Here is a 12,120-nt window from a genome sequence, read left to right on the forward strand (position 1 = left end):
TCAGCAAGTGCAGGGGAAAGCTTTCCTTTCACAGGCCTTAGAAAGGACACTTTTCAAATGTCGACAGCTAGCCAAGGGGGAGTGACTGGACCACCAATATCACCCCAAAAGGTCACCGGGAATGGGGAGCCTAGGCTGAAGAATTAAGCCCCCCTAGGCCCCCAGCAGAGTGAGGAGACAGAACTGTCTCCCAGAAACATAAAGAGAAATCTTTCAAACTGTTATGAAATTTTTTTTTTTTGCAATATAAACAAGAACTAATACTTGCTTGATGCTGACAAAGAAAAGTACAAGATCCCCGCAGGGAAAAGAAGGTAAGATGAAGAAGGGGAACAGCAGGTTCAGCTGCCTGCATCTGCTGGAGACAGACGAATACTGAAGGGATGCAGGGTAGGCTCTGTCCTGATATGGGATACCCTTTCAATTTTGGTCTGTCTCCATCTGCTGGACAGGAGGCTCAACCCACGGTCTAGACTGATCCGGGTACGTACAGGGAAATGTGTGTTATGTATTATAGATCATACAATACATTTAGGCCCAAGAATCTTAATGAATTACTTTGTGAATTTGTTCAATACTGACAACATGCAGAGGAGAAAGAAAAGGATACTTACCATAAGAGGGATTCTCTTTGTATCAGAAGAGCCTGGAAGAGGAAAAAACCCCCACAAAGACTCAATTCCTTAAGATATAAATCTGAAATTTGGACACAAGTTTGGGACATACTCAGAGTAACATGAAGAGTAAAAAATGTAATACTTATCTGACTTAGAGTTGAATCCAGCATAAGGTTCTGCAAGAACAAAATTGTTAATATTGTTTATTACTGCTATATATAAAAGAAAAGTTTAAAAGCATTTAAATTTCAAATTGTTGTCTATTGTTAGCAAACATTTTTTTAAATTGTTGTTAAAGATACCGGTTGAAAAAAAACTTGAATACTTAATATATTATTTATTGCAAGATTATGCCTAATTTTTACTTTTCAGAGAAATAAAATGTGTTAATCCTTTCATTTTAAGAGTTATTATAGATGTTCTCAAGACATTTATCACCTTTTCCTCTTCTTACCCTCAGAGACTTTACTGGATGAGTTCTGGACCCCTTTTCTGTACTCAGTTGGGAAGAGGGTATCACACAGTACACCATGTGAGGTTCCATCTAGAGACCTTGCAGCACAGAAACAGCTACCACCCTACCAACCTCAGCCATGACAGCTAGGGTTGGCAATTTTTACATGGACCATAACTGGACACCCCACTAAACTTCTTGTATTGAAGCGGGGGTGGGAGAGGGAAGGTTACAGAATATTGTCAGTTGTTGACCCACTCACTACTTGGCTTTCAAGCACCCCCCTTCACTATACTTTTTTTTAAATAAAATATTTCAGTTATCCTCATAAAGACATCAACTGCAGCCTGTCTCATGCAGTTTTGCTCTCTATAACAACTAAAACCTAATACACACCCACTTCCATACTTCCCCATAAACTCACAGCCTCCTATTTTATATACACACACAGCCTCCTCTCTCTCAAACACACATACACAACCTTCTATCTCATACCCACATGCACACTCCCAAACACACAGCCTTCTCTCTGACACAGGTTTGTGCTCCCTTTCCTTAAAACCTTCCCAGTCTTTCATCTGTGTCTCCCTTCAGGAGGAAACAACTTAGACCCCTTCATTCAGCAGGGAGAGATAGCAGTGACCACATTTAACATACCGAAAGGCAGCATACTACCTCCCCTCAATCTTCTGAATGACTCCTTTATAGCGCTGGCACAGGGAAAAATGAGGGAGCAGTTAAGACCAACAACCCTGAAAGTACCCAGCAGCCCTTCCTTCGTTCAGGACTAGAGGAAGGCCTCAACCATCTGAAGTCACCCTCAGAGGATACTGCAGATGATCACTCTGCAGACTGGTCAGAACCAGCCCCCTTCCTCCCAGAAAATCTCTGATGATTAGTGGGCGCCCCTGGACGCTGATGCAGCTATAGACCCTGACAGGTTTCCCCTCTTCTAGAGGTCAGAGAGCTCTTTACTGAATCGAGGGATGACACAGCAAAACCCCTGATCAGAGAACTTTAAGGGGAATCCCAAGAAAATGATACAACCATGAGAATCCTAGAACTAAAAAAAGGGACTAGCATAAGGAAAAAGAATGAAGAGGAAGGAACAGTTTGCCATATTATACAGAAGTCCAAACCAGAATCCAGCCAGGCTCATCCGAATCCTCCTCCTCCCACCCTACTCTCAACTGAAGTAACATACATATAATGTTGTAGCAATAAGTAAAATGGATCTCCCTCAGGAGCAAGACAGAACATCCAGGAAAGAGGAATTTCTAGGACCCGCTCCACGGGAAAAGATTTCTTAGGAAAACTGTGCAGCTGTTCCTGGAGGTTCTCCTCTCCAGATGCCCAGAATGTCTCTTGCCCCCAATGAAGTTTACCTTTAGGGCAAGCCCAGAAATAGCTTTACCGATAAAAATAGTAGAAACTGAAGGTTGTGCTGTGCCCTGCCTCCTCTCTCTATCCCATCCAAGCAGGCCAGGAACATAGTTCAGCTCTTGGTTCTGTCTTTCCCTATAATCAGGAAGCTGTGGGAAAGAGGAGTAGCCTCTTGCAAAAGACAGATTTTCAGTGTCCAGTTAGCACTTCTGACAGGACACTGTACAGCACAGCTGAAAACCTGGCTGTCCAGTCCAAAACCGGTTAATTGGCAATCCTAATAACAGCAGGAGGTCTCTGCCACAGGGAAGCAATGTTTAGAATTGAATAAGTAGTCAGTACATTTCTCTCACAATGCCTCTGTCATGATTCTGCAATTTAAAACTTTTTCAGTCAAAGTTCTTTAACTTAAGATTTTGCCATCCTTTCAGGACAATGCAATAAGGTGCGCTGAGCCTAGCACACAGGTTGAGTGCTTGGACATGCATCCATAACCCCTGATTCAATAAGGGGAGATCAGCGCATTCAAAACGCTCGTCCAAATTTGCATGCAGCTCATAGCATTCATCATGTGTAAATTCCATGTAAATGAGGCTTTTAGCTATTACCCAGTGGTGCAAAAAATCCCTGTGTGCCTAAGGTGCACTTTTTAACCTGTCAAATTTTAAAAGTCTTCCACACGTCAAGGGTTCAAATTAAAAACAAAAAAACTGCTTTTCTGTGAATCTTCCTACTTAGTATTGTCGTGATATTAAGTAGGAAGAACCACAGAAAGTAGCACCATGCAAAAAAAAATGTCTTGACGTAAAAAAAAAAAATTGGGGAGCACACTATATAGACACTCAGGGCCTATTATAAATGTGTATTGTGCCAGTAAGTTAGCTGTTGCGGGGTAAAACGAATGCTCATAAATTGAGCATTCCTTTTGGTAATCTGCAGTGCACACATAGGGCACTTAATATTAATTTATTCACGGCTATACTTGGTGCCAATTGGTCCATTGCGTGTCATTTATCAGTGAAAAGGACAAATCAGGAACAGCCCTGCTGAGGGAGGGGAGTTCTGGCCAGATTGTTGTGGATGCACAGCACTAGACACAAATTATCCATTGAGTGTCCCTTTCAGTGCAGCAGCTCATTTCCATATTGCATTGAGTGCCCATTCAAAAACATGCATCCACGTGTATCAGCCTGTTTATTTTTAAAGTAGTTTTACTTTAAGATAACAGAAGTAGTTAGGGGATTTACATGTCACAGCTCCCTATCTGAAAATGACGTATCTATTCAGTAGTCAATTAAGCACCTTCGCAGTAAAGAGCCTGGCAAACATTTCAATCTTCCTCTGGCTTTCCCCAAGATGGTGGCTCATGATACATTGCTGCATTGCCCATTTTTCCTCTGCTGTAGTTCCCTTGACTGGTAGTATACTTTCTCCTCTCCCACCCTTGGGGAAGGGGGAGCGGAGGGCCCCCTGTGTGTGACATCGCCCGAGGTCCCGCGGTGGGACAGTTGACCATTACCTTGCCTGCCCGATTTTTTTTCTTACTTAACAGTTTTAATAGAAAAAAACATTTTGTCGTTGAATTTTACAAGTACTGCATCCTGCTACGTCTTCTGTGTGCCAATCCCTTTCTTTTCTAATCTAACTCACTCACCGTCTACAAATCATCAGGCACCTCCCTTGGCTCCATGTCTTATTTTCAGGACCCGTCCTCCTTTTCACACTTCCTGCTTCGCCAGCATAAATTTTGTTTTACTTTCTTTATTCTTCTTATAACGCTCCTGAACGCTGTCAGCTCTCACACTCCCCCTAAGTAGCACCTTCTCTTAGCTGGAAACTTAGGCTTCTTAATTATAGCTGGATTTTTGCCACTTTCTTGTTGCTCAAACGCCCCTTAGCAACGGCGCTTTAAAAGGGTCTTTTCACCGACCGCCTATTGTAACTTTGCTTCTTCACGTGCCGTTTAACATGTCTATAACCTCTCTGCTTTCTGAGTGGCTGTTTCTCGTGCATTTTTTGCCGCTGTCTTACTCTCAGACTTGATCTTTTTAAAAGGACCAACCAGAGTATCTTAGCTCACAGATGCGCATTGGAAAGACAGATCCGCCTCCTCTTTCTGTCCCACCCCTCTCCGGAGTGTTTTTTCACTTCTTTGGCTGCATGTTCTTCCCCGCCTCCTCTTACTTTCTGTCCCTGGTCTTGGCAAAATCTCTGTTCTCAGTTAGAGAGTCATGGCAATGGTGTGCAGGAGCCTTTGCTGTCTTGCAGTCCCACGTTCAGCGCTGTATAGATGGGGCCAAGGAGGAGAAGGTATCCCAGGCCGAGCACGGGTAAGGAGGATTTGCCTCTCCCCCCAACCCCATAGGACGCTCACAGACTGCGCTCATATGCAAACGCACAATACCACCAGCAACAACTTCTGCATACATATACCTCCACCAAGGATAGTCTATCCCAAAGCGTACAATTCAAAGCCCGAGTGAGTCAAACGGTGTGTCCAGGGTGTGAATCTGGAGTACTGTAAGTGTCGTATTGCTATGCAAATGAAAGAATCAACGCACAATAAATAGTTTTCGTTAGTGCCGCTGAAAGGCTATAGACAGAGTAGAAGCTGCATGAGAAAAATGTTCCAATAAATTTGCCTTGATAACTAAATCAGTAACCCGGAGCTGAAAATTGCCTAACACCACTCAGTGGCTAAACGTATGCTTGCGGGTTTCATAGCACAAATATTTTTAGCTGAGATGGGGGAAGGGAGAGGCATAAAGCAGGGGAGGTCTGGGGAGCCAAAGTACAATTGGGAATTTGATTCTTGCGTTTCCATGTGTAGTTTGCATAGGTACAAAAGAATTAGTGGACTTTGCTCTGTGTGGATTTCGCTAACCCAGGTTTTTAAAGGGAAACTCCCTTGGAAGTTTCCCTTTTTCCCTAAATGTATACCTCAGAGGAGGGATATGATTGAGATGTTAAAACATCTCAAAGGTTTAAATAATGCTTAATACTATTTAAGCCAAACACCATTGGGCTGCCCATCTCTTTTAGTCCACTAGCCTCCTCCCTCAACAGTTGAAACAGAGAAATCTTAAAGGGTTATAGTTGCCCATTATCCCATAACACCTCATTGTAACTTTCAAAAGGTGTGTACCTGTGCTTCAAAGTGCAGTGCAGACCCATCTTTAGTAGAAATTGCACTAGGTCTACAGGGGTTTTTCTGTGATCTCAGCTGTGCTTTCATGTTCCCCTGCTTACCTTCCTCCCCTTCTGTACCTTTGAAAAGTACTTCTGTGCACATGGGTGTTTCACTTCCACTTTGCAGAGCTGATTGGCTCATCCAGTTCCTGAGAACCAATCAGCCATGGAAGGTGGGAATGAACTGCATAATGCTATGATTTCTTTTATCCAGTAGTGGAAAGGTGGCTCTATTTATTTCTGTTGCTGCTCCCACTATATTGCAGGACTGATAAAACACTAGCAGCGCAGAGCACTGAGACTCTGATGCAAGAGAGAAAGTGCTCAATGTGTTTGATCATGAGACTAGGGCTGACCTTGGGAGAATAAGAGGCCCAGGGTAAATTGGCAGCAAAGCCTTGGAACACTGTAATTATATTTTTGGGAATGGGGTTACCATGCCAGCTCCCCAAATACTTCTACTGATTACACTGGAATTGGGTTCCACTTGTTTCACCACTCAGGCCTTTGTAGATTCTGGCTCCAGAGGAAACAACATCTTCAAAGAACTATTCAATCAACTCCAGATTCCCACAATCCAGATGACTCTCCTTTGGTGCTGTCATATGCCATTGCTGCCAGTTTGCTGATGGGCAATATCATGCACAGTGGGCACAATTGACACAATTAAGCACCATGGTGTGGTGGCTATTGAGCGCTAAGGGCACCATCACTGCCACAAATGCTGTCGAGCACCATAGGAACCTTCGATGGATGCCTTCGGGTCAAATAGTATGGGCATCTATGAGTGCCGGGGGTACTGTCTGGTGCTGTGGGTGCCATTGATGCCATCGGGAGCCAGAGGCGCACACAAGCACCATCGGCAATGTAGAGAGGGATGCTGTGAGTGCTATTGAGTGCCAAAGGCATCATCAAAGGACCTGGCGCCACTGCTGCCATCGAGTGCTGGGGGCCCCATCGTCACCTTTGGTGCTTGGGGCATCATGGATACCAGTGTGCACCATGGAGGCCGTGGGGCATGAGGCTCTTGGTGCTATTGTCAGTTCAACCTTTCTGACTCAGGCCTCGCCGCCTCTTCAGTGCGTGTGCACCTCAGTGCTATAGCGGCTTAGCATACTCAAGTAGATAGCAAACTGATCCACTCATCCACTGATATCTCATTTCGTGAAAGGTCTATGGCATGTCAAACCCCTTATATATAAGCCACCTGTTCCATGGGACCTGAATGTGGTCCTTTCCATCTAATGAAGCTGACTCCAATGAGCCATTGGAGTCACTTTAGAGGTACTTTAGAGAAACTACTTGACATGGAAGGTGGTGTTCCTCTGTTGCAGTGACTTCAGCTAAGAGAGTCAGCAAACTCCAAACTCTCATCCATTATCCTCCGTACATGCAGTTCTTCCACAGGAGTGGTTCTTCGAACTCTAAGTTCCTGGCAAAAATCTTCTGTGCTTTCCATATCAATCAATCCATTGTATTGTCTACCTTCTTTCCTAGGCCCCATGTGCATGAGGATGAAAAAACACTACATACTCTGGACTGCAAAAGGGCCTTAGCATATTATAAGAAACAAACTCAGCCATCTTGTAAAACCTTGCAGTTGTTTGTGTCATATGACCCCCAACAAATTAAGAGTTGCAGTGGCTAAGTGTACTTTGTCTAATGGGCTGGCTGAGTGCATTCAACACTGCTACACATTAGCAGGATTGCAAGCTGCAGACTCTGTAAAGGCTCATCAAGTGAGAACCATGGCTGGTTCCATTGCTCATCTTCAAAAAGTACCTGTTGAAGATATCTACAAAGCTACAACTTGCTCTTCTGTTCATACCTTTGTCTACTACTGCCTTGTTAATCTTTCTAAGACTGACAGTAAATTTGGATAAGCAGTTTTACAAAAGTTGGTCTTGCTGTAGTTCTCTCTCCATGGTGAAGGCTGGGTTGCTTAGTAAGTAAACACTCCGCTACAGTCCTTCGTTTGTAATTCCCCACATGTAATGGCTAATTCAGCCTGCTTATTGACAGAAAAAGCACGTTCATGTACCGTAAATGGTGTTTTCCAAAGACGGAGGTAGAATTAGCCATTGATACCCACCTGAATCTCTGGTGAGTCAACTAAATAGCTAGATTAGCTCTAATATAGACTGAGAAGACTCGTGAGGCCACGCCTACGTGGGAACTTCTGCACATGCTCGGTAAACCTCAAAGCTCTACTAGCTTGGAGAGACAAGTCTGTATGGAACTGCTGGATGACATCACCCAATTATAATGGCTAATTCATTCTGCTATCTATGGAAAACACTAATTATGAAAAGCAAACTTGTTATATAGTGGAAAAATAAGACGAGAACAAAATAAAATAGAAAAAGAGGGTCATCTTGGAGAGCAAATGTTTGAATTCCTGTTATGCAAATCTCAGACCTGGAGGCCATTATGTCAGAGACAAAATTGGATGTTGTCTCAATCATAGACTCTTGGAAACTAGGATTGGAATGTGACCATCTCTTCAGAAGAGACAATAGGGAAAAGGAGAGAGAGTAGGAGTAGCTTTTTAAATTAGAAAAACAAGAGTAACCACTTAAATACAGATAATTACTGTGGGTTGGCCAAGAAAAAACTAAGATTTCTGAGTATATGTGACTTGTATACAGATCTTAGCACTGGGAAAAGAGATGAATTTAGCCTTTAGAGGCATCAACAAGACAGTATGCAAAAGGAAGATCCTTCTTGCAGGTAATTTCAATGTACTGGGTATCAGCTAGGAGTGGAGGAGCCTTGGACGCTCTACTTCAGAGGAGATTATGCTGAATGTGGTATTAACAATAGGAAATCATGCTACTGATCTCACAATAAGGTACAATTTAGGGTCCAGTGTAATGTTCCTTCTGATTCTTTTGTGTGCTGTGTATGCTAAAAAGGTCTTGTGTCCTACATAGGGTACAAATTTATGTGCAGTGTTCTTTGAAACATCCTTCTATTTTGTGTGTGTTGTGTTTCCAGGAGGGTTGACTTCAAGGTAATGAGTGGAAGTGGGGAAGAAGCCGTCTGAGGAGTTCAAGTTCTGAAGATTAGAGGGGGACTGTGCACAGTAATAAAAGGAAATATTGTGAAGGCAACAAATTTCAGTGTAAAGCAGATTAACCAAGGGAAGAAGAAAATTAAACCAATTTGGTTCTTTAAGGAAATAGCTTGAAGGCACAAAATTAAAAAATAACACAAGCAGAGAATAACAGGTGGAATAATGAGGACAAAAAAGGGAGGCAGGGGGGTATGAGGAAAGCCCCAAACAGAGAAGAAAATTGTTGTGAGAATAAAAGGAGGCAGTAAAGTTGTTTTTAGGTATATAAGAAAAACATGACAAAACCCAAGAGATTTTACACAATAATAAACTTGTTTTCTGTACATGATGTTTCTCAGGAATATAATTTAAATTTTGGTCTCTACAAATTAAGTTCAGTTATGTTGATGTTAAAAGATATTTATAAAACGATTCCAATATTTTCAGCTTTTTGATGACTAAAGATATTATTCTAGGATTAACATAAGAACATAAGAAATTGCCATGCTGGGTCAGACCAAGGGTCCATCAAGCCCAGCATCCTGTTTCCAACAGAAGCCAAAACCAGGCCACAAGAACCTGGCAATTACCCAAACTAAGAAGATCCCATGCTACTGATGCAGTTAATAGCAGTGGCTATTCCCTAAGTAAAATTGATTAATTGCCATTAATGGACTTCTCCTCCAAGAACTTATCCAAACCTTTTTTGAACCCAGCTACACTAATTGCACTAACCACATCCTCTGGCAGCAAATTCCAGAGCTTTATTGTGCGTTGAGTGAAAAAGAATTTTCTCCGATTAGTCTTAAATGGGCTACTTGCTAACTTCATGGAATGCCTTCTTGTCCTTCTATTGTTCGAAAGTGTAAATAACCGAGTCACATCTACTCGTTCAAGACTTCTCATGATCTTAAAGATCTCTATCATATCCCCCCTCAGCCGTCTCTTCTCCAAGCTGAACAGCCCTAACCTCTTCAGCCTTTCCTCATAGGGGAGCTTTTCTATCCCCTTTCTCATTTTGGTTGCCCTTCTCTGTACCTTCTCCATCGCAACTATATCTTTTTTGAGATGCGGTGACCAGAATTGTACACAGTATTCAAGGTGCGATCTCAGGTGCGGACTAGGCCAGTATGCAGTTCTGTTATTCTTTATTGGCCTGATTTACTAATCCTTTTTCCACACAGATACAGAATGGAGAGAAAAATTATAGTAAATCACATCTTATATATAGACACACAAACTTCCATTTTTTTTCTATAGTTTTTCTCCAGAATTTAAAAAAAAAAAAAAGCCAATAAGCTCATTCACAGATTCCAAGAACTGAAAAATACTCTGTATAGTACAGGAAGGCAATACAATGCACTTTTTAGACAGCTATTTTAGAACACTGATGTTAAAATGCTTAGAACATATAAGCTATGCCAATCTGGGTCAGATCAAGGGTCCATCAAGGCTAGCATCCTTTTTCCAACAGTGGTCAATCCAAGTCATAAGTACCTGGCAAGTACCCAAACATTAACTAGATCTCATGCTACTATTTTCTTATTGATTAATAGCAGTTTATGGATTTTTCCTCTAGGAACTTATCCAAACCTTTTCTAAACCCAGTTACACTAACTGCCATAACCAAATCCTCTTGCAATGAATTCCAGAGCTTAACTTTTCACTGAGTGAAAAATAATTTTCTTTCATTTGTTTTAAATGAGCTACTTGCTAACTTCATGGAGGGCCCTCTAGTCCTTCTATTATCTGAGAGAGTAATTAACCAGTTTACATTAACCTGTTCAAGTCCTTTCATGATTTTGTAGACCTCTGTCATATCTCTCCTCAGTCATCTCTTCTCCAAACTGCATGGCCCTAACTTCTTTAAACTTTCCTCATAGGGGAGCCATTCCATGCCCCTTATCATTTTGGTCACAGCCCTTCATTTCCTGCTGCAGCTCAGGGCTAGATTCTATGGTGCGGGTTAGAAAAATCTGTGACAAAATTTCTATAATTCTACAGCAACTCAACAGCATAGCTGCATAAATGTGAATGTTTTTTCTTTCCTAGCGTGTAGCCAGATGGACTCAGGACTAATGGGTAAGTGTACTCCTGATAGCAGATGGGAGACGGGGTGAGATTTCAAAGCTGGCGTCAGCCTACATATACCCGTGCAGGAAGCTCAGCTCTTCAGTATTTCTCAGTCTCCTAAAGCAGATAGGGAATCTACACACACACACTAGAATAGTGTTAGCAATTTTAAAACAAAGAAAGAAATCTTACCTCTGGAAGACTAGCCTCGCTCTCCTGCGGTGATACCTAAGGCCCCCTCCCCCAGTCGAGAATTCCTGAGGTGATTTCTGAGATCCCTCAGAGGCAAGCCTTGGTCCGGTAGCCGGCTCCCGGCATGGACTTAGCCCCAGGGTGGCTGAGAGACAGTAGGTGCAGAATCGAGCGCGGCGGTGAAGGTAACTCCCTCTCCCCCCGCAGCTGGAGACTGGCCGGCATGAGACCGGGAAACTCTGAGACCAGGTAAGGTAGAAAACCTCTCAAGTTTCCGGCCTCCGAGGCTTGAATAGCCGCACAGATTGTTCTTATGTCCCTTCCGGCGGCTGTTAAATCGGGTTGAGCAGCCCATTCGGGGATAGACCCCGATCTGGTGCAAGGGTCCACACATGTGGAAATCCTCTGGGGGGTGTCTCCATCTTGTCCGTGTGGTCGTTGGCACCATTTCCCCCCCTTGACCACCATATTGTCCGCACACTTGAGCCGTGCGCACAACAGCCCGCATAAACGGCCCGAGCGCACAAACATTTCTGTGTGCACAGCATCACGCACACCTTAGCTAGATGCACAAAGTAGTGGCCCGCACACACATCTTTGCGCATTCCGTGCGCACATCTTCGGCACACCCGGAGCACACAACTAAGCCTCCTGGCACGGCATACCTACACGCACTGGTGGGTTTTGAAGCTCTCCACAAGCACAAACCATGGCACCGCCGGCCAAGAAAGCCAAGGGACAAGCCCTCAGCCCAACCTGCCACCTGAGAGCTGCTCAATCTGAAGTGGCCTCCTCCCTATGCCAGCAGTGTGAAGAGGCTCAGGGGGAACCAAAGCAAGGCCCCTCACAGCCAGTAGAAGGATCCAGATCCACTAATGATAGTACCGCGGACCTCTATATCTCCAACTCAGCATCTACACAAGAAGGCACCTCCGGGGCCTCCCCTATAACCCCACCTGGGATCAACATGGACCCAGGGACCTTTTCCTGGGTGGAATTCTTCAAAGGACTGCAAACCTTTGTCCAAGCGCCCTCAGTCCCAACCCCCACCAGAAGTGCAAGACCTTCCAAGCACCTCTCGGGCCCATCGATTCAGGCCCTTCCTAAGCAACAACCTCCCTACCGGGGATACAGACACCTCAGAGGACGAGACTGAC

General features: G+C 43.7%; 1 protein-coding gene across 1 annotated transcript in view; it reads left to right on the forward strand.

The window, feature by feature from the left end:
- The first annotated feature begins 4,204 nt into the window (after positions 1-4,204).
- Positions 4,205-12,120, forward strand: part of DECR1 (2,4-dienoyl-CoA reductase 1) — an 81,358-nt gene continuing 73,442 nt past the window's right edge. Inside the window, exon 1 of the mRNA XM_029591630.1 lies at positions 4,205-4,784. Coding sequence (XP_029447490.1) covers positions 4,686-4,784 — 99 coding nt within the window. The 5' untranslated portion in view covers positions 4,205-4,685. The remainder of the gene's footprint in view (positions 4,785-12,120) is intronic.

The sequence above is a fragment of the Rhinatrema bivittatum genome, chromosome 2 (assembly GCF_901001135.1).
Source record: "Rhinatrema bivittatum chromosome 2, aRhiBiv1.1, whole genome shotgun sequence".
Taxonomy (NCBI): domain Eukaryota; kingdom Metazoa; phylum Chordata; class Amphibia; order Gymnophiona; family Rhinatrematidae; genus Rhinatrema; species Rhinatrema bivittatum.